The 22,869-nt window shown below is 40.7% G+C and overlaps 2 protein-coding genes across 2 annotated transcripts in view; both read left to right on the top strand.

The window, feature by feature from the left end:
• The window catches only part of dlg4a (discs, large homolog 4a (Drosophila)), a 40,498-nt gene extending 39,684 nt beyond the window's left edge, over positions 1-814 (top strand). The window contains 1 exon segment of the mRNA XM_028594867.1: positions 708-814. Coding sequence (XP_028450668.1) covers positions 708-814 — 107 coding nt within the window.
• Positions 815-14,521: 13,707 nt separating this feature from the next.
• LOC114566475 (ephrin type-B receptor 4) overlaps positions 14,522-22,869 on the top strand; it is a 40,725-nt gene continuing 32,377 nt past the window's right edge. Inside the window, exon 1 of the mRNA XM_028594970.1 lies at positions 14,522-15,524. Within this exon, the coding sequence (XP_028450771.1) occupies positions 15,446-15,524 (79 nt within the window). The 5' untranslated portion in view covers positions 14,522-15,445. The remainder of the gene's footprint in view (positions 15,525-22,869) is intronic.

The following is a 22,869-nucleotide window of genomic DNA, read 5'->3' as shown; positions in this document are numbered from 1 at the left end:
GGTAAAAGTGAGCTAATTCCGCTGTACACTAATCCATTTGATGTGGAGTGGTGATCATAAAAATCCTTATGATTACAAGATTTTTGAAACAACAGGTTGTCTGTATTTTGGGTTTATTGCTGGCGCTCAGCTCCACACTTTTGAGGGTGATAATAGGTGCATTTTTTTTCACTTTATAACTTTTTACTCTTTTTTATTGTTTAATACCGACAAATGATTAAAAAAAAGCCTCCTCCACAAAGATGGATTTCACTTTACATGTTCCTGGCCAAGTTAGTTAAATGAGAGAATGAACGCATTCTGGGAGGACGACAGAATATGGAGGATGGTTAGGTTTCCTCACAAAGCTAATGCGGTGTACAATTTATAATAAATCGTGAACAGCTGTCGTAAGCCACTGAAAAAATATGTGTGAGACTGAATAAACATGTGTGAGTCTTTGTGGAAATACATACAAAATGGTAATGTGCCTGTTGTTTGACATTGTGATTTTACACTATATTCTTAAGTTGATTATTCCTCTCATTGTCTCCTCTAAAACACATCTGATAAACATCCTTCCTTTCCTTTGTCCCTGTCTGTCTTTCTACCCTAATGACTAAATTTTTTGTGCGTCCTACTGTCTCTCTTTTGTCTTTGCTTGCCATTTTTTCTCCACCCCTCATTGTTTTCTCTCCTTACCTCACACGTCCTGTGTCCTGCTGCAGCTGTCGTGGAAGGGGACAGCTTTGAAGAGGTCTATCACAAAGTAAAGACAGTGATCGAGGAGCAATCAGGGCCTTACATCTGGATCCCCACTCGGGAGAGGCTGTGATGCTGCACCCTATCCGAACCACCCCTTTCTCACAACCACCAACCAACACCACCCTCCACCCTCACGGCCAAGCCAGCCTCGTCTGCCTGTCTGCCCTCCAGCAAAGTCAGTGCTTAGGCAATCACTGAGAATGATACAGAGAGACAAATGCATACTAAGAAAAACACAGAGACAGAGACAAACACAGGAATTGACACAGCGAGGCAAAGAACGATACCAAAAGAGAGACTCTGAGACAAATGTGAACACAGCGATGAGTAATTAGACTGAAAGAGATGGAGAGAAAAGACGTAATCAGTATTCCACTTTAATGAGGCAGGACTGAGCATTGAGGCCCTGTTCACACTCAGCATTAAAATGCATCTTGGCCACAAGTGGACAGCTCTAAATACAGCTGTGACTGCACCCCAAACTGGGAACACAAATGTCCTAAACGCAGTTGATTAAGCACTGCCAAACAACTTAGTGTGTAATGTGAGTTTTCTCTGTTTCGATGCAGTGGCGGTTTCCCAACAGATAAAAGCAAATGTGAAGCAAAAATCCAATCACAAATGATTACTTGAGAGAGTTCAGATGCATTCTGATGCCAGGTGTGAACCGCAGTCCATCTGGATCTCAACACAGTCTGGATATATTTGGACATTAGATCTGAACAGGGCTTGAAAGAGAGTAGAGGGTGACCCAGCAGGGACCCACCACGCGCCTATGTCTGAGATGGAGGTGCCCAAAAAGACGCTGGCCTCTCTTTTTATATAACCTCATGGCTTTCTCTCCTCCTCCTCCTGTCAGCTCTGCCTTGTTTCAGGACAGGAAAGGGGGACGACTGAGAACAGGGCGCCCGGATCCTGCTGAGTCCCTCTTGATGAGGAGTCTTTTCTCAGCAAAGAGTCCATTTTCGTCTGAATCTCCTCTTGGTTCTGAGTGTGAACTCTGAATAACACCTCAGTGACTAAGACTGACATTTGCTCAATTACCCATGTTTAATATTGCGAGGCATTATTTAAAGGAAGTTCAAATAATTATAATGATAAAAACACATATGCTGAATTTGTGCATGCATCCTCAAAGACAATGGAGACAGGAGACAAAAACAGTGGAAAAATCTGACTTTAAAAAAAAGATAAAAAAGAAAGTAAGTAGGGTGTGTTCTCCTTTTCCACCTCCTTATTGTGGAGGAGTTTTTTAGCATGTCTCATGGAGGAAGAAGAGAAGAGAGACACAGTCATGAGAGATGGTCTTGAGAGGCCAAACCTGAGCGCCGTAGATGCTCTGACATAGTTTAGCCTCTGCTCTCTTACACACACGCACACACTCACGCACCCATACGCTCTCACATCCATCCACCAACACACACACGTAGAGTTGTAACCTCAGCTGTAACCTAGCACACTCCTCTACAGGGCGACTGGCTGTTCTGACCTGCTAGTCAGAATCCAGGATGAATGTTATCTCTCTAGGCACAAACAGCAGAGCTGTTAGCTTCATCGCACCACAGCCGACTCACCGATCACTCTTCCAGAAGAATCCCTCAGCCACAGACGTACACACTGTTTCCAGTGGCCGCAGTAAAAGCCATGGCGTGTGTGTGTCTGTGTGTGTGTTTGACTTTGTCTTTGTGTGTGTGTGCGTGCATGCGTGCGTGCGTGTGCATGTGTGTGTGTGTTTGACTTTGTCTTTGTGTGTGTGTGCGTGCATGCGTGCGTGCGTGTGCATGTGTGTGTGTCTGTGTGTGTGTTTGACTTTGTCTTTGTGCGTGCGTGTGCGTGTGTGTGTGTGTGTGTGTGCGTGGGTCTCTGTGTGTGCGCATATGTGCACATTCATGTGTGGAAACTCCTCTGTGTGGGAGGAATAGGTCTTCTTTTATTCTCTCTTTTCCACTTTTTCTCTGCTTCTTTCTCCCTCTTGTGTCCACACAAATTAAAGCTAAGTCATGTTTAACAAATAAATGGCCTATATATATATATATATATAAATATAAATATGAATATAAATATATATATATATATCTTTTTTATAACAATTTCTAAAGGGACTAAGTCTGTAAAAATCAACATCTCCAAACAATATTCCATTGATTCCTTTCGGTAATATTGCAGTTTGGTTGTTGAATTTACACACATTCCCATTTTATTGTTGTAAAACGCAGCAAAAAGCTACACAGAAATAACTGAACCGTTCAATTTAAAGCAGACCTCAAACTAGAGCTTTGAACTGACATATTTGACATGTTCTTGTGTACGTTGAAAACGATTTGAAACATGTACAATGCAGCTGTATGTGTGTCTGTATGACTGTGTGCGTGTGCATACGTGTGTTTGCTGCTTGTGTGTGCGGCTGACAAGAAAGTATGTGTTGTGTATAAAATATAAATGACACTATATGATAATATATATCCTTTATAACATCCACTGGTGGGTATAATGTATAATAAATTAATGGGTGGTGTGCGTATGTGTGTGTGCCAGAGTGAGAGAGTGAGACACCCACATGAAGATGTAGTGCAATACTGCTATGATGTTATGCAATGAAGATGGTTTTACGTGTGTGTCTAAGATTAAAACAGTATTTATAAAGTTTGCACTGACAGCATTATATGCTACAGGTATCAGCGAGAAGGTGGACTCCAAGTTTTATGAGCATGTGTTTGTATTTACTTATAATTTGTTCTGAATTATAAGAGTGAAGGTGGAAGTGTTGATGGAAGTGACCATTCATATTTATTGTTTGTTTATTTTTGCTCACTTGCTTCTCCCAGCTCAAGGTGGAACAGCTGAAGCTTGTGAATGACAATTACCAAGTTTTTGTTTACAGTATGATTTATTATTTATTAAGGACTGTCACAGGTTCCATCTCAAGTCTGTATATTTTTGTATTTTTTTCCACATTGAGAGAGCTTTTGGGTCTCGGCCAGAAATGCTGTATATACAATAGAGATGTTGGAGTGCTGTGTGGCTTTAGGTTTAGTCGTGCACACTGCTGAATTGATGCAAGTACAGGATCCATCAGAGCCACAGCCCAGTTAAACTGCTCCAACATAGAAACAACATCTGCACACTCCGGGTGGGCAAAACACACACACACACACACACACACACACACACACACACACACATACGCACATAAAGATATCAGCACATTCATTTACATTTACACATTGAGAGAATCACAGAAACAACAACATGACAACATATCCATGAATGGAATAATATGTTTTCAATTTCTTTATTTGAGGGTTCAATGTATTTCTTAATATCTCTCTCAGCCATCCGTATCATAGTGTGATATTCCTTATAAAATATATGAATTTTTACAGAAAAGACTGATTAAAACGTTACAACAAAGTCAACTGATGCAGAAAAATATATTTAACAATGACAATATCAAGCAAAATAAAATGTTCCAGTTCAGTGAAGCGCTTGTTGTAAATTAGCTATAAAATAATAAAATTAATTTAAAAATGCTTTCTGAAAATGGACTCAGCAGCCTTGTTTTTTATTTGTGTTGATGATTTGATGCCTCACAGTTCCACAGGTGAAGGCTGCACGAAAGCAACATGTACGACCAGAGGAGGGCACTCATTCTCCATTTTCAGCTGCTTATACAAGCTCCTCAGCTACATTTAGACATACATGCTGTGGCTCCTATTTGCAAGGCGCTCCGCCCGCACCCCTGTCTCTCATCAGGGGAACCATTTTCTCTTTAGAAAAGCACACAATGAGGATCCTTTTGTTTGATTAGATATATGTGTGTGTGTGTGTGTGTGTGTGTGTGTGTGTGTGTGTGTGTGTGTGTGTGTGTGTGTGTGTGTGTGTGTGTGTGTGTGTGTGTGTGTGTGTGTGTGCGAACAGGCAGACAATCACAATGTGTGTGTGGGTGCTATGATCATATATCCCTTGCCCCAGGCTTGAGGCATATTTCTGGCATCTGATCAGTTAGGTACAATCTGTGATTCTAATGTTAAGAAAATTGAAAAAAAAACTCATACTAGTCCAACTAACAAAACATGAAACATAATATAATAAAATAATTTGACCTGTTGTTGCCCACACACCTAAGTTGTAAGTTGTTTATCGATGCTGTAGGGTTATGGTTTACTCATATTGGTATAATTGTGCATTAACAAAGGGTCAAACAGCCCTAAATTGTGAGTTGTGATTGTTTAAAGATCCATTTGGGGAACATGATCACAAACAAGAGGCCCTCTTGATAAATGAACCACAGGCTGACACACAGCTTATCTCTGTTTAAGAAAAATCCAAGCTGTTAAATGATGAATAAAATGATGCACAGAATGTCTGGTTAAGGCAGGTACAAAAAGTCTGGGTTTGAATATGAAGAGCCTGAATAAACTCAGACAGTGTGGCATAAGATTATTATCCCACCCTTACACCTGTTTAAGTGGGAAACGTGAAATGTGTAAGGGGTTTAAATGACTGAGGTAAAATCCTCATCCATTTTCTTAACCACTTTTAGGGTTGAGGACCTGGTTGTGACACCTGAGAGTGATATACAGGATTTGACAGAGAGAGGGGAGAACATCCATCAAAAGTCATAAACAGGATTTAAACCTGCAAGCTGGTATGTATCTACAACCCGGCTGGTATCTAAGGCCTTACAGCCATCAGGTTACTCCCATCCACACGTTCTGTCATCCTGCTATCAGCCATTAACAGGTCTCTATACTACATACAGGGCATGTAATGCAGCGACCCACAAGCTGGTGGGAGAATGCACAGTTGGATCCGAGAGCAAGACAGATGCCTCACAGATGGATTATTGTAAAATTTGCCAAAGCAATGTGGTTAGAACTTGAAATGTCCTCTTAATTAAGTAACTGACTCACTGGATAAACTCTCTTTGTAAAGTGATTCATGTTTTGGGAAATCTTGAAACCGTATATGTCACAGATGTGCGCACAATTCATTGCCAGTATCCTGCTTTACTGGCAGGGCAGACAGTCATTTTAAACTAAGGAGGAATGAGAAATGATTTGAAAGCTTCCAAATGGAATAATTAAATCAAGCAAGTTATTAGAATCATATTTCAGTCCAAACACGATGAAACAAGAAAGCTGGCGGAGTGAAATTAGCGGGATAATTGTCAAAGTGTTCGATCTCACGAATCTTAGTGGGAACAAGGTGATAGTCATTATGTGTTGCAACTTGGTCCCATTACTGTATCACTGGCAATTATTCACAGCCTGTTTCACAATAGGCTGGTAATGGAGTAATACCTCTTTGTGCCTGCTGCTATGGGGTCCAGAGCTGCAGTGACAGGCCTGGATTTGGATTAAATAACAGATGACGTCTGTGTCTTGTGAGTGTTGGAAAGAAGAATTATCTCAAAGCAGTCATCTCAAAACTGCTCATATGCTTCTGCACTAAAGCAGTAAAGCATTTCAGTACAACACAGTTATCACACAACTCCAAGCCAATATTATCAGCTTGAAGGCACACAGGTGTTTCACGCATCAGTCATCCCTGAACCTTAACTTGTAGTCCTGACTTGTAGTAGACACCCTCAGACTTCAAGATTATCCCAATAAGTGCTGAGGTCTCATGGAAATATGTATATATGAGTAAGCAAAGCTTTCGGTAAATGGGACCACATTTATTCATCCCATTTACAACATTTTTCTATACCTTCTTGATTTCAGATGGGTGTGCCTGTATCCTTCTTCTCAGATTCAATCATTTGGCCAAAATAATCCTCTTAGATCCAGGATGATTATATAGCAGTCATGTTTCTTTAAAGGAGTGTCAAAAACTGCAGTAACTGTTAGTCACAGACATTTCAATATGTCTACCAAACACTCTGGCTGCATACATAGGAGGTTGTCACTACCATTTGTTACCTTGATTTCAACATGACAGCTACAGCCAGCAGCAGAGGATCAAACACAGATCCTTTCCATGTTCGTATTTTATTATTCATTTTAGCCTGCCTTCTTCTCCTCCTTCTACTCGCCGAATCTTTGTCACCTTCTTTTATTTTTTTTGCTCCTCCACCCATGAGGTCCCAGCTGGCACCCATCAAACTGTTTGTGTAAGACAACTTGAGTTCAACACTTTGTTTATATCTTGTGCTCCAGATGATGTGACTTTGGCTGCTTCAGTGCTCGTTATCCATGTATATCACATCGACTGCATAAAGATTAGATGATTCATCCTCAGATTAGTGTGCACAGGGTGTGGTGCAGGGGTTCACTGTTAAGATGCTGCTTTATGCTGTTTGAAAAGAGCTGGAAAATACTGACTTCAGTGTTTTTGTACCAGAGCTCTCAGACTAATGTTGGATTAAGCCTAATGGGTTCTTCTGCCTTTTTGTGACTCTGAAAGCTTCATTATGATAATCTGTCCAAAAAGAAAAAAACACCACACTGTAGCCATACCTGCCACAGAAGATATTTCTATACTGAAATTATGGGAATTTTGAGAAGTTTACTTCTGTTGAAAAATGTCAACTCTATGCCCATTCCGCTAATTAAAACATGGCATGTTGGCTTCAAAGGAATGTTAACTTCTGCATTTAATATTCAGCAACTTTGAAATTAATGGAAAATGACAAGTGACGAAGATTTCGGTTTTGCACAGCACCAACAAGGAAAATGACTGCCATTTTTAAAATATACAGCCTTCTGGTTTCCTTTTATAAGCTGCATCTGCAAGGACAGAGCTTAGCCCAGGAAGACTTATAATGTCACCTGGGCCAAATGCACACTTTCACTTTGTAGTAGCAATGATGACATAGGATCCCAATATTAGGATGATGGCATGTAGGAATAAGCCGGCGTTAGAAATTGAAAATGCTTTGGCCAATACACCCATGTGCCCACTGAAATAATATACCAAATACATATTTACGAAAGAGTAAATATATATATATATATATATATATATATATATATATATATATATATATATATATAAAGCGCTTGTACCAGTGGCGGATCTAGAAAATTTTACATGGGGGGGCAAAGGGGTAGCAAGAGATCTTGGTAGGGTGGCAGGGGAAGACGGTACATGGAAACCCCCATACGTAAACTGCTATGCCCTACTACGCCCCGCAACGCCCTGCTACGCCCTAAACTGCTACAACTATTATTCATAGTTCCATTATCTTTTTTGTTACTATAATTACCATTATTATTAATCATAATTCTCTATATCTGTATATCTGTATCCATCTGTATCTAGCAGCGGCCACCAAGACCCTGGATCTGTCTGATGTTTCTGCCCAAAAGGAAGTTTTTCCTCGCCACTGTTGCACCAAATGCTTGCTCTTTGGAGAATTGTTGAGTCTTTGTAACTTAAAGAGTGTGGTCTAGACCTACTCTATCTGTCTATTTATCTGTCTTGAGAAGAGTGAACTGTTGTTGTATATGTAAATATTTACATATCTAACCCTATAACATATACAACAGAATGGAAATAGCCAAAAACAAAAAAAAGGTCATGTCACGACATGTTATGTTACTGTACTGCAATTTATATATAAGGAGAATATAAACCAACCATATAGCCCAGGGGTAACTGCAGCCTCCTCTTCCTCTCTGTCATCTTCATCTGCCTCCTCCTGATCACTCTCTGCCTCTGTCCCTCTCTCTGAACCTGCAGCCTCCTCTTCATCCCTCACTGTCAATTCTTCCTTTCCCTCTTCTCTTTCACTCATTTCTGCAACCCCTTCTGTGGTCTTTTCCTGCTCTGACCTGCCTGGTCTCTCCAGTTTCCTGTCTTCTCCTTCTTCATTTCCCTCCTTCTCTTCCTCCTGTGCACATCTCAGGATTTTCTTGGCTGGCAATATTCCCACTTTTAGGCTTCAGCTAATATCTCCAGCTACTCTGGCCTGCAAAAGTCAAGATGTGAAAAGCTCTTGTTATTGCTATTACATTACACTGTATGGCCCTGTAGCTAATATAAGTAGCCTAAAAAACATAACATCAGACGAGATTTATTACATGCCCACATCAGTTATGTTTAGACTAGCCTTCTTAACCCCGTTGTATTTGTTGTTTTCCCAGTTTGACAGTAAAGGATGTTGCCTGGTTTAATTTGTGCAGCCGTATTGCCGTGATATGTGAGAGGAAGTGGATTTTATAGTACTCCTTAACTAATCATATACAAATGATCGGTCTCAGCAAGCACTGTCTAGTGTGTTGTAACGTAACGCCACCGAAACGGCGACCCTCTGTAAACGTTATGAATTCAAACATGCCAGTTTGTAATATTTTGTATTATGCTCTTCTTGTCTTTACTGAAATCAAACTAATCAAACAGCAGAATGCTCTTACAAATCACAAGGGAGCGATTTGACTTTTGGCTAACGTAATGGACGCGCTGTTGTTGATGCTGACTCGCCTTTAGCAGACATTACATTTATTACAAATTTAACTTTAGATGAAACGTGTGTTTCAACTTCACCTGGGGAAACTGACTTCACTTTCCGAGGCTTGGCTCGGTCGCTCCAGTCTTTGCCGGGATGCAGGGCCAGCACACCGCAGCAGACTCGCTGTGTGTGTGTGCGAGCCAGAATGTGCGAACGCCGCTCTGCACGTTTGATGATTAACATATTTGAGGGGCAGGGGGCTAAGATTACATCTACAATTATTATTTATTATGAATTAATATAAATTAATTGTTTGTTTCAATGTTTTAAGAAGCCTGTGCACATAGTGGCAGTTTGTTCTTACAAGCAAAGTTTTTTGAACACCAAAGTTAGGGGGGCAGCTGGGGGGGCAAGGCCCTACAGTGGGGGGTCAGCTGCCGCCCCTTGCCCCCCTGTAGATCCGCCCCTGGCTTGTACATTGTACAGGCACCATTCACACACATTCATACACTGTGGGCGCGGCTGCCATGCAAGATGCCAACTGCTCAGATAATCATTCATACACATTTACACACCGATGACACAGCATCGGGAGCAATTCAGGGTTCAGTGTCTTGCTCAAGGACACTTCAGCATGGGACTGCAGGGCCAGGGATCAAAGAATTGACCATATGATTGGTAGATTGCCGCTCTACCACCTGAACCACAGTCACCCTACTGGAGGCAGTGCTTCTGTTTTCTCTGTGTAGTGACAGAACAAAATAAAAAAGGAAAATGTCCATCTAGTGATTCTTTTGTGAGTCAAGAAAGGAGCTCCTGCATTGTTCCACAAGGCACTTGGCAAAGTGAAAATGTTAACATGTATTTTTTGTTCCTGGCGTACAAGTAGTGTACTTTCAAATACGTTTTAGCTATTTAGGTCATTGCATGCATTTGCCCATTATAAAGTTGTTGCATGCCCCTACCTAAAAGGATGCACATGGACAAACTGTAAATGCAACCAGGGATGTATAGCTCAGACAGAGTGGGATGAGCCACTGATGTAGGGTCATTGATGGTTCAATCCATGGATTATCCTGTCCACATGTTAAATGGCTTTGAGCAAAATGAATCCAAAAAATGCTAACAATATGTGTATACTAAGAGTCCACATCCATGTCATTGTCTCTGTGTGTCAGTCAGGGGATCACTGAAGTCAGCAGGATAGAAGATCTAGGCGCCATGAATGTCTGTTTAAATGTTGGTGTCAGTTCATCTAGTAGATGATGAGATATCTCAGTGGATAAGTGAAAACTTTGACCTGCTGGTGCCACTAAATAAAAAGTCAGGGTATCACCAAAGTCAATTCAGTTAAACTGTGATGACAGTCAGGTATCTTATAAGTTAACACAGCCTCTGCTAAAAGAATTATTGCATGGATACACAGCTGACGAATAGCCTTGTTTTATCAGGTCACTCTGATTCCAAAGCTCTTTTCTCTTACACTCAAGACGTTCAACAAATCATAGACTTTGTGTGAAGAAGAAACATTTAACCTCCCAGGGACATTTCTCCGTCTCGTATTTTTTCTTAAATTATTTCCTGTTGAAGCTCCCACTGCAGCTTGCCAGTGCTGGAAGTGAGAGCCTGATTAAAGCTTATAAAGATTTCCATGCACTGCATACAGTAAAAGTGACAGCTTTGGTGAGTTGAATACCCCTAAGCACTTTTTTTTTCTGTTTCTATCCACTTAAATAAGACACTACCATATCACTGTAACAAAGGAACAGAAGGGAAAAGAAAAGGCAGTTGTTGCAACAAGCATTCTTACGGAGTCAGGATGACCTTTCTTATTGACTTAACTCATTATAATTTGTGGCCATACAATATTTGCAGTGCAGTTTGTCACACAAATACAACAAGAAAATCAAATCAGCACAGGTTATCTTATAAACAAAACAAAAATCAAGGACAAATCACGCTGTGATGTTCATGTCATATGAACTTACTTATCTTTCAAAATAAAAAAAACCTTCCAAATACTTAGACAAACAGGTACTGATTTTGAGTTTATATATATTCTTAATAATAAGAATCAGACTTATTCTCTTGTGCCATATAGATCTCATAGTCTGTTGTTTTCAGATTCCTTCTTTTGGGAGATACAGCGTTGAACCATATGTGGCAATTTCAAAAGGATGGATAAATTAAATGTGTTACACTCAAAATGTCTGCTTTACAGACGTTAGAAAAAAAAGTGACAACACAAGTTGAACCCAGAGAACAAGAAAGACTGGTCTTGCTTACCAAAATTAAACATTGGTCTGGCCTTGTTAGTGAGCTTGAAATGCTAATGTCTTATTTACATTTTGTCATTTAGACTTAAAATTTGCATTTTCTCTTATTTATGCCGCTGTCTCTCCCAGATCGTCTTCAAAAAGTGATTCCATTCAGTTCCCCTTGAGGAAAACACCCATTAATTAAATAAGAAAATAGGCAGTGCTGTGACACTGATGTAATGAATGGGTAATGTTATGGCTCTCATTAAAATATGCTGTGTTCAGATGGTTAGCTGCAGAAATGCATGCACATTTAAGAGTGATACGTCATAAAACATATGTTTAACATGTTCAGTTGCACAAATGCATGAGAGCTATTTTTTATTTTTTTAATGCTAGCAGAGCTTATTATGCTAAATCTATATTTATTCAATAGACTGCAAGAAAACACATTCAGTCTTATCTGCCAAAGGCATTAATGCAGCTGGGTTGCACCATGAGTCAGGAAATGTAGCCTACTAAGTTGGTATATCTATATTTGGCAGATTTGACCCAAACTGCAGACCACATAGCCTACTGTATCAAATCCCCAGGGCCAGAAGTGATCAGCCCTGCAGAGTCCTTGAAGGACTGGCTGTATCCTCAAGACTGTTGCTACTCTGTGGCTCCAACTTGCCCAAAATGGGGAGTCATTACATATTATACTAAACATATTTCAGATTTTGGTCAGCATAAAGAATTAGTACAAAATCAGATTGCTTTCCCTACCAACTGGACTCAGATCGGGCCTAGTTCTGGATATTGGACCCAATCTGAGGGACTGGGCTGATTGTATCACCACCTATACCTGCAGGTTTCCTCTAGAGCAGGGGTCTTCAACACCTTTTAAGCCAAGGACCCCTTAATTGAAAGAGAGACGGATCAGGGACCCTCTACTACATGTATTGTATAAAATGAAGTTGCATATTAATCTGGTCCTACAATAACTTTTAGGGCAGCCTAAAGCATTTATAGATACCTTTTATTGCATAGAATACTAAGCTATTCAAATTTTATAAATCATGTTTTAATGTTAACCCTTAAATGTGAAACAAATGTGAAACAGTCAATTCTTTGGGATGAACTGTGGATGGCTACCTTAGTGACTATATTACTTACTGGCCAGTAAGCCTACCATCAGTGGATTTATATTTGCTAATAATATGTTGGAATCATGTTAGACTTTTTAATTTTTGAAAAAACTTTCAAAAATTAACAATAATTTGGAGGCCCCCCTGGAGTGACTCTGAGGACCCCCTGGGGTCCCGGACCCCCTGTTGAAGATCCCTGATCTAGAGGACAGTTTACAGCACGTGTCAAACTCAAGGCCCGCGGGCCAAATCCGGCCCCTTGCAGATTTAGATCCGGCCCGTATATCAATCTACATTCACAATACATTTTTGCCCGCCTATTGTGCGCCAAACCAAAAACACAGGAAAGTGTTTTTTAAACTGCAAATACCTGACATTCAAAGCAGAATATGGCAGATTTTGCAAACTCTGAGACTCAGAAATTCCCCAAGAAGCAGAGAGTTTTCATATTCAGGCTGTGAAACAAAAATGTTATCATTGTTTTGCTTGATTTGGTAAATTCTCTGATGGCTAAGGAACTCTTTTGATGACTTTTGTAGGGCTTCATGTCAACAGAAATGTGACAAAAATGTCAGAAAAAGCAACAAATTTACAAAAGGTGACAAATGTCTGAGAAAGCCACAAAAAAGTCTGAACAAAAACAACAAAACGCCAAAAAACTCTTCATGTCTGGCCCTTGGTGTGATTCTCTTTTTCCAGTGCGGCCCTTAGTGGAAATGGGTTTGACACCCCTGGTTTACAGCATGCCAGTACTTGTAGATAGGACGGATTTAATTGTTGTTTTGAAGTTAAGACACACAGAATCAGTGTAAATAACACCGGAAGTCATGTGAATTTGTTGTCAAAATAAAAGCATTAATATTTCCTTTGCCCATTGTGTTTTAACCTGAACCATGCTCCATGTGGAAAGAAATAAGAGAGCTCCATTTGGATTAGATATCATCTGAATTGGAGACAGTGAGAAAACAAAGAGGGCTGGTAAGTAAAGTGGAATTGTTCCAAATGTTTACTGTTGGTGCCGAAGAAGGAGAGTACCTACATTTAGAACCAACTTCCTGATGTTGTAGAAAAAAGGTTACAGGATAAGTTACTTTTTACAGTGCTTTTTCAGTGCATGCTTTAAGAATTGAAATCAGATGTGCCACTTGGGAAGCCACCTTCAACTTATATGACCAACGGATTTATCTGGATGACTGGAACAAGTACATGGGCTGAAAAAGGTATCGTCAGCTCTTATTGTTCCAAGCAATGTTTTAGCATCAGAATTATTTGTTTAGTGTCTATGTAAGGTGTATTTATTTATGATTATTGTAGTTTTACAGCATGGATGATGTATATACCTCCAATTACTTTTCTTGCTCTTTGATGTATAAATACGGTATAAAGTGTTTTAGTTTATCAGGCTACTTCCCTTAACTATACCTATTTTTGTGCTTCTGTTTGCGGCTGTGAAACTTTGATTTTCCTGCTGTAGGGTCAATGATCAGGTATACCTTTGCAAATCTTGTGTATAGTAGGGTTGAATGATTTCATTGCAACTGCAATATGATTTGCGATATTAGAGGGAATGATAATCTTTACAGCATCATTCTAATTTTCATTGAAAAACATATTTAAGTGATTATGGTGTGATTTTTGCGGGGATGTGTACAAAACAATGATGTTAGGCTATCTTAAGTCTGTAGAACATGTTTGGGCAAGGACCTATCTATAGCATCACGCTATTTAATTTAGAAAATAATTATTTTTGACACATTTTGCCTTTAACAATTTAAAAACTTTAACATTGCGCCTTTAGGCCTAGTGTATAGCCTACAAAATGAAAAGGGTCACTTTGAAAAAATAAAACAAAATTAAATCGTTTCTTTAACCCTAATAGTGAATATTCCTTCTTTTTTTTTCAAAATGTTTGTCATATGGGTTTTATTGTGAAGGCGCCCTCCGGAAATCCTGTATCTTATCGAGTGCACTCTGCACTTGACTCTGCTGCTATGGAAACGTAGTGGGCGGAGCTTGCTGCTGGTGCCATTCGACTCCGGCTTTGATGCGGTGATGAAGTCCTCGGTGACCAACGTACAGTGTCAGCCCTACGAGCTACTTTAGCGCACAACTTTTAGTAGCCGCTGTTGGTCCAGTCTGCTGACTTATCCAGAGAACAAACTAGACATTTACCCCAGTTTCAGTCTAAATTTCGCCTGTTAATCCAGGCCAGGCTAGACGTGTCGCGCAGTATCCCCACCACCTTTCGTGGATTTTTTTTTCTCTCCCCGCAGCCCTAGCTAATAGTCTGGTGCTTTAAGAGAAAAAAAAGGAAAAACACACTTTCGCGGATTGTTTTGCCGAACATGACGAGAAGATGTGGAAGTAGGTATGAACCGACTGATAACGAGGAGTATCTCTGCAACTAACACATATGCAGTGAGGTGCCCTGGTTGCGGATTCAGGCTGCTCGATCATCAGGCTGAGGGGGAGAATTTGGGAGAAGTCTCGTGGAGCACAAAGCCGAGGATACAACAAGTTTGGACCATGCACCCCTTGTGCTGACAGAGGACTGAGGTGGAAGAGGAGTTGAAACGCTGAAGCATGTTTCTGACTGTTGTTTTTCTGCCCATACTTTCACCACAACATAAAGTTTGACAATTCATAGAAGTTTCGAGTCTGTGCTAACACTTGCTATTTAAGGTGCTGCAGCCGACCAGTTAAACGTGCTTTTAGATTCACAATTCGTCTGAATCCGCACTTAGCAAAAGTGTATTTTTTTCTTACTGCAGTGTTGTGTGAGGCTCTCCGAACTGTCCACTTTAAATGCGGACTGGTTTACGGTCAGTCAGTGCACAGCCGAGCTGCCAGTGCCACTTGATTTTTAATTCAAGGCAAAACAGAAGTCGGTTCATTTTTTACCATTTAGTGACAGCACTATGGAGCTGACCTACAGGATCGTTGTTCTGCTGGGGTGCATCTTCCTGAACTGGGCTCTACTGGCTTCTGCAGAGGAAGGTGAGTCTGGAGTTTTCCTTTCAAATGCTGCCTGGACTTGTTTTTCTGTGGTTGAATGGCTGAGTGAGATATCCAATTTGTATTACATCCTGTTCCTTGCCAAAAAAGGGAGTGCAGTAAAACCACAAGAAATTTGAAGAGCATGCTATGCAAAGATACGCAAGAACTTAACCTAAATATCATGGAAATAATCCTAGAAATATCATGGCAGGATGGGGCTGCAACCTCACTGATTAAAAGTACTGTATGTTACAGACATAACATTAGGCCTAATCCCAGTAGTAGTGCCACCATGAAAATGTGCATTCAATTATGATTTGATTTCCTTCTTCTTCTGGCAGTGGGCTATTTATCTTATTTTGAAAAGAGTGTCTTCCACAGTCTTGCCAAAGAAATTACAAAACATATTGGTTTCCTCTCCTGATATCGTCTGGAAATCCATTTCTAAGATCTAGTTACTATTAGTTATCACTTTAGAGTCATCCTAGTTATCACTTTTACCCTCAGGACCCTTAACCAGCTCACCCTAAAATCAATAAGACATTCAGTGCATTGAGGCATACAGGCCAGGGCTGATGTGATTTTCTGTGGGTTGATGTAGATGTAGGGATTTATGTGACACATTTTAGCATTTACATTCAGCTTTGAGAAAAAAACACTTAGTGTCAAATATATAATCTGGAGCATGATTTATATTAGTTTGTGGCAGCAGTCTTGACATCAACAGGCAATTTTTTCTGGATCAGCTTTGTGAACCCTGGAGGGACAAATAGGACTGAAATTAGCTATCATAATGAAGAAAATAATGCTTTCAAGTTGTCTGGTTTTACAGGCGAGTATAGATAGGCATCATCAGCATAACAACAGGGCCAGTGTCTGGATAATTGGCTTAAAATGCATGGGTGGAAGACTGAGCCTCAGTGAGCCACATTGACAAATCAGAATCAACTAGAAGGCCTGGGTGTTCATTTATTTTCATCTCCTGGCATGTCTCTGTCTTTCTGTGACAATAATAGGGAAGTTTCAGTGCTGTGAAGTCAATTGAAAACTGATTTGAGTTTCTTAAGAATGCTGTAGAGACAACTTTCCAGGGTTCAAATTAACTTTTTCATCCACCAGCCAAATGGCTATGTTAACATTTTATCAGCCACTCAATAGATAATGTTTTGGCTGGTAAATGGTGCTAATTTTGAATTAAGTTGCACGTTTCTGTTAAAAAAGGTATTTGGAAATATTGGGCCTATGTTTTACTGTGGATCAAAGGATCACAATTGGGTTTCTGTAAGACTTGTTGATCTGCAGGGTTTTTAAAAGTACCTTACTGCTGTGTAAGCTGCATGCTGTTGTGTTCTTGTGAAGAGTGAAGACTACTCTTTATTCTCCATCATGCTGTTGCTGGTAGGTACTGTTTTAGGATTACACACAGCTGCTCAGGATGCCATTGTGGCTTAACAAGCATGTTTTCTAGTCTAATTTTCCCTCACTAGTTAACGTCACAATGTGAAGAAGAATGGACACCAGTGTTTGGTGGAAGACTTAGGTGTGCGTATTTGGCAAGGGGTTTCCTCAAGAAAATGTTACGTTGTTAATTTTTTTTTTAAAGAAGCAATTTTCCAAAACATTTTGTGTGTCTTTGTGTGGTTTTGCGTCAACTTGTAGTTATGTCCAGTTTTGTGTCTCTTTTTGGTCATTTTTGTTTTCTTTTCTGCGTGTGTTTTGAGTCTCTGTGGTAGTTTTGCCTCTCTTTTTCACATCACTTTGGACCGTTATTATTACAATATCTGTGTCTAAAAAAACATTGGAAAAGCTAGAGCAGATAACAAATAAATAACACTCTAAAAGCTTAATGACTAAACTTAAAGCTAAAGAAGTCCACTGGGGGACCAGCTACAATCATCAGATCTGAGAAAAGTATTTTCAGCTTAGGTGCCACCCAAAATGGCTCAGGTGCTGCACCTAAACCTTATAATGGCGGGGAAAACCTTGGACACACATACGTGCATTAACTTAATACAACAGCCATTTCTCTGGCTAGTTCCCAATTTGTACTGCTAAATAAGGTAGGTGTTTTGGGACTAAAGAAATTAATTTGCCATGAAAACAATGGGCTCTTTAACAGTGAAACCTTTCCCCAAGTTTGTTCATTCCAATCCATAGTTGCTGTAAACAGGAACATCATGAACATGCATGGCTTCACATACTCTGTGGCAGGAACATGAATCTGTCAACTGCTTCTGGTTTGAGTCTGGGCGTCACGTATCCGCTGGTACAAAATGCCATTTCTTGGAGGGGTGGACTTACACTATAACTTCTACTATGTATCTACTAATACACAGAGGCAGCGTACAGTACGTGAGATCACCCCGGGTCTTCTGAAGGACGTTTTGAAGCTTAGATTTGCAGCTCAAACACACACCCATCAAAAGAAGATGTTAGCCTAAATTACCACAGCTACTGAGAGTCTGAATTCTTGCAGGAAAAACATTGTTGACTTTGTATTTCAAGAGAGAAGGTTGGGATTTTCCCAGACATTTAACATTTACTCCGTTTTCTGGGAGCCAAGGAGCAGCCGATTAGAGGAAGTGTAGCTTGTACTTCAGCCGGGACCCCACCTCTGACTCAACTCTGACTTTCTCTTCCTCTGTCTTTTCCTCCGAGACAAAAGAGATGCTTTTAATCTCCGATCTGTGTGGATAGTAATGCTCAGCAGGCTGTTGGTAGCAGAATTATCAAACAATCCCTTTTTAGAAAATCAAGAATATTCTCAGTCAACTTGGCTTCGTTCCCCCCCCTTGTCGATGTTTACAAGATGCTGGTTCCAAACAGGTGCAGCACAGGCTCGATATGGAGGACAGACATATCGGCAGCTGATGGGTCGTAGCGCCTTGCCGACTAACTCCAGAACATCTGTGTCTTGCCAAGTGTGAGCAAGATGTCTGGTTTCCGTATCTTGGGTAATGGCCTGCTCCTCTCCCAGCACGCTCTGGATCATCCCCCCCCTTGTTCTCCACCTAGTAGGGAATTCTGTAATGAACTGATGGGAGGGAAGATGAAGATCACAGCTGCCAAATCTCTCCTCCTTTTCCAACTAAAGGATAAATGACTCACTTACACCACTTGCTCGTTCAGCGCATGGATGTCTTGTCCTTCTGTCTCCATGAAGATTAAAAAGCAGCCCTCTTGATCCGATAATTACTTTGGCTGGGAATTCATAACAAGCTTTTGGGTGGAAATTGAAATGAAGATGCTCACAAATTGTCACACATACACACAGACAGAAAAACCAAACACTTTTGCCTCTGCCTCGAGTTGAAAATAAAAAATGTATCACGTACAGAATACTATAACTTAAACTGAGAAGGCACAAGCTTTTTATCTAGTATTAATAATTCTCACTAATGTAGCCCTACTGCAATTTTAAAACCATATTTGACATTATAAATGTAAGCTATAAATGTTATTTATCCTCCCACACACAAGCTCAACCTGTAAAGTACCCATTTTGTTTTTCTCCCTGCCCCTCGTTATTCCTTGCACATACAGTTTCTCTCTCTTACCAATGGCAAGATGCAGCCAGTGACAAAAGCACTGCAGTCTTTTTGCACCTGCTCAGGTCCAGAGCTGAAATGATATTACCATCATTTTCAGAAGCGATGCAAACTTTTCAACCCGGTGGACAACATATTCTGTTCTGTCCTGTTTAATTTCCATGGCTTGAACCTCTTTTGAGAACTTTTGCTACTGAATTACTACTGTACTACTGTAATGCAAATAGTAGGAGTTGTCCTAATCGAGATAAACAGTTTGTAGTGGCGCCAATTCTCAAGTCAAGTTGCCATTAATTATTTCAGAAGAAGAGCTGTTTCCATTGCACTTCGTTGCATTTTTATTTTTTTATATCCTGTGTTTCCACTCAGGTTTTTTTGAACGTGGAATACTAAAATGTGCACAGAAACGAGTGGATGGAAATACACCATAAGAATCTTGTTACATGGTTACATGAAACTTGCCTGTCGATCGGTTGTAGTTGAGAAATAGCTGAGATTCTGAAGTTGATGTTGTCTTTAGCAAAATTGATTATTTTTGGCTGGGAGGCTTTCACTTAGGGCCTGTAGTTTTTACAGCATTGTAAATCTATATCCTGGCAATCATCTGCTTCTGCAAAATGCTATGTTACTGCAGCTGTTACCTCCCTCCATTTACAAATCATCGTTTCACATGGTATGCAACAAGAGAGTGCAGCTGCCAGTGTGATTTGTTAAGCAGAAGACAGACTTGTTGTTAGGCTGAAAAACATCAACAGCACTTTTTAAGACCGTTTTATGGTTGTGCGTCCAATCGACGGCATACATACAACCCTACGTAGCCTGACGCGCACCTCTCAAAAAATGTAACTACACGTCGCAGCGACGCACGTCGCTCGGCCGTGGCTTGGTAGTGTTGCATTTCCCCCGACTCATTTCCTGGTTCTCCTTCTCCATAAACAACATGAAATCAAGGAGAGGGTTCACTTTTCCTGCTACAGATTTCCCACCGTGGTCAGAAAACACAGGGGAGACACTTTGTTTCTCTCACTATGAATCTAGAGTCCGTACTCGCTCCAAAGCTAATCGCTGTAACTCTTTCACTTCTCCCTCACTCTATCACCCACTCCACACACACACACACACACACACACACACACACACACACACACACACACACACACACACATGCCGGCTCGAGTATAAACCTCAGGCCACTTACGTAGGCTACGGCGAAAGCTCTGCGTGGAGCCTGCGCAGAACTGTAAAACGGGCTTTAGCCTCTGTTGATGGAAAGAGGGGTGACGTGTCCTCCTGTCTCTTGTAAATTTTACACACTGCAGTGTGTTTTTTCCATATATCACACTCTGCCAAACCAAATCAAACTTATACAAAAGAGTTTACATTAACATCTTTTGTTCTGCACTTGAAATGACACACCTGCTGCCTCCATCCTGAACAATGAGCTCACACAGCTACAAGTAGATGTGCCATGGGCCAAGTGGGAGTAATGTGATAACGAAGTAATACATTCCCATTTCCCATTAGAGTTACATGATTTAAAGCATTGTAAATTAAAAACAATATCTTCATACATATTTGATGAGGGGAGAAAAAAAAAAATCATAAAAGCGGATATATCGCCATGCTCTAATGTGAGTGGGTTGACAAAGACGCACACACTTCCCCACAAGCACAGGCTCGCTGAAAATGTTGGGCAGTGATCTTGATTGGTAGTGGTTGGGTGGAAGCAGCGAGGGAAGCCAGTTAGGGCTGGGTATTGCTTATAAAATGCCAGTACCATAAAAGTGATACCGATACCAACAGAGTACTTCGTTTGCTACCTTTTTTTCCCTACTTCATTCGATACCCATCATGTGAATCGAAGCATTCAGTTGCGTAAAATGCCACCACCACTCCTACCCATCCTAATGATTTTTACACAAATGCATTTAAAAAATGTTTAAATGAATTCAACTTCACCACACCACAGACTGTATGGGTTGTAGCTGCTGCAGTAGTGAGCCAATCGCAGGTCGCATTAAATCGAAAAATGCTGGCGGTTATTGGCTGCAAGCAAGACCATATAAATTGTATTTTTTTCCCAGACTTGACTAGACAAGGTTCAATACTGCTTAGTAGTGTTGGTCGACACCTTAAAGGTATCGAAAACTGATACAGCCCTAAAGCCACTGCACATCTGTATCTTGCCTTAAAGGAACACGCCAACTTATTGGGAATTTAGCTTATTCACCGTAACCCCCAGAGTTAGACAAGTCGATACATACCCTTCTCATCTCCGTGCGTGCTGTAATGCTGTCTGACGGCTCCAGCGGCATCAGGCCAGCACAGGAGATGCAGGTGAATGGTTCCAGCAATCCTACTGCTCCGAATAAGTGACAAAATAACGCCAACATGTTCCTATTTACATGTTGTGATTTATAAGTCTGGCGTGTACAAAAAACAACGTAACATGAGACACAGCCGTCTTCTAACTGTAAACAAACCGGGAACTATATTCTCAGGTGGAAGAATATAGTACTTGGGCGGAGTGATATGCTCGCAGCAAGCCTGTCTGAGAATATAGTTCCCGGTTTGTTTACGGTTAGAAGATGGCTGTGTCTCATGCTACGTTGTTTTTTGTACACGCTGTGACTCTACAAATCACAACATGTAAATAGGAACATGTTGGCGTTATTTTGTCACTTTTACACGTGTTCCTTTAAGGCGCTGACATACTAACCCGATAATCGGCCGTTGGACAGTCTGCCGAGGTCAGTGACTCGAGTCTGTTCCGTGTGTCCCGTGCCGTCGTCCGTCTGAGGGGCTGTCGGCCTTCATTTTGGAGACAGGGCTGTCGGGACTCACCCGGAAATGGCGAGCAGAATGAGCATGACTAGAGTCTCTCAAAATCTGACAAATCTTTTAAACTGACCTTTGTTGATCTGAAATGAAGACAGATTCCGCAACTGCATGGCCTAAGTCTCGCATAAAATGTTTTCAGAAACATGTTTCAGTGAACTATTTTGGTACAAATATGAGATCGTATTCTGAACGAGCCGCCATGACAGTCGCCCCATGTGACTCGTTCGTCCAATCAGCTGCCGGTTTTCATTTTTTGGGCAACAATACAGATTAGCGCCGCCTGCTGTTATGGAGACGTATTATATCTCGTCTCTTCGGTGTGTTCTGAGGCACTTTTTGGACCAACTCTGGGAGACTGATCAGTCCGACTGGCTTTTCTGCCTACGGTTGGCCGTCTGGTTTGTGTGTAACCGCCTTTAAACAAATAGTTCAACACTCACCAGTTGCTTATACTCAGTTAGCCATACAACATAGCAGGCTTCTTTAAAGGGAATTCAAACAATCAAGGCATATTTATGTAGTCTGCTGATAAAGCGCTTTTAGGTGGAGGGAAATATTGACCTCATCCCTCTAAAAGCTTAAATATTCTCACATTTTCTACACAATGTCTCTTCTGTTTATTACCTCCTATCTCCTCGTTGACATACCTAGCATGATGAATGGCATAATGCTTCTCAATCTAAACTAAAACTCACTAAGTGTCTTAAACGCCGAAAGGATGTTTTTATCTTGGAGGCCTTACTTGAGCCTCAATCCCTTCTTTCACAGACATGTAGCCTTTTCTTTTGCTACCCTTTCCACGTCCTCTGCCTCCTTGATGTTTGACTGGTGCTGTACTGTTTTCTCTTGCTGACTGTCTCCCCTGCCGTGGAAGTGTGGATCGTTTCCCAGAAATCCTTTTAAACGGAACCGATTTTTATAAGAAAGGGATTTGCATTTAAAGCAACCTCCCCCCT

This window comes from Perca flavescens, chromosome 13 (genome assembly GCF_004354835.1).
Source record: "Perca flavescens isolate YP-PL-M2 chromosome 13, PFLA_1.0, whole genome shotgun sequence".
Classification (NCBI taxonomy): Eukaryota; Metazoa; Chordata; class Actinopteri; order Perciformes; family Percidae; genus Perca; species Perca flavescens.
Note: the sequence above shows the minus strand (reverse complement) of the source record. Positions and strands in the feature narration are given on the sequence as shown.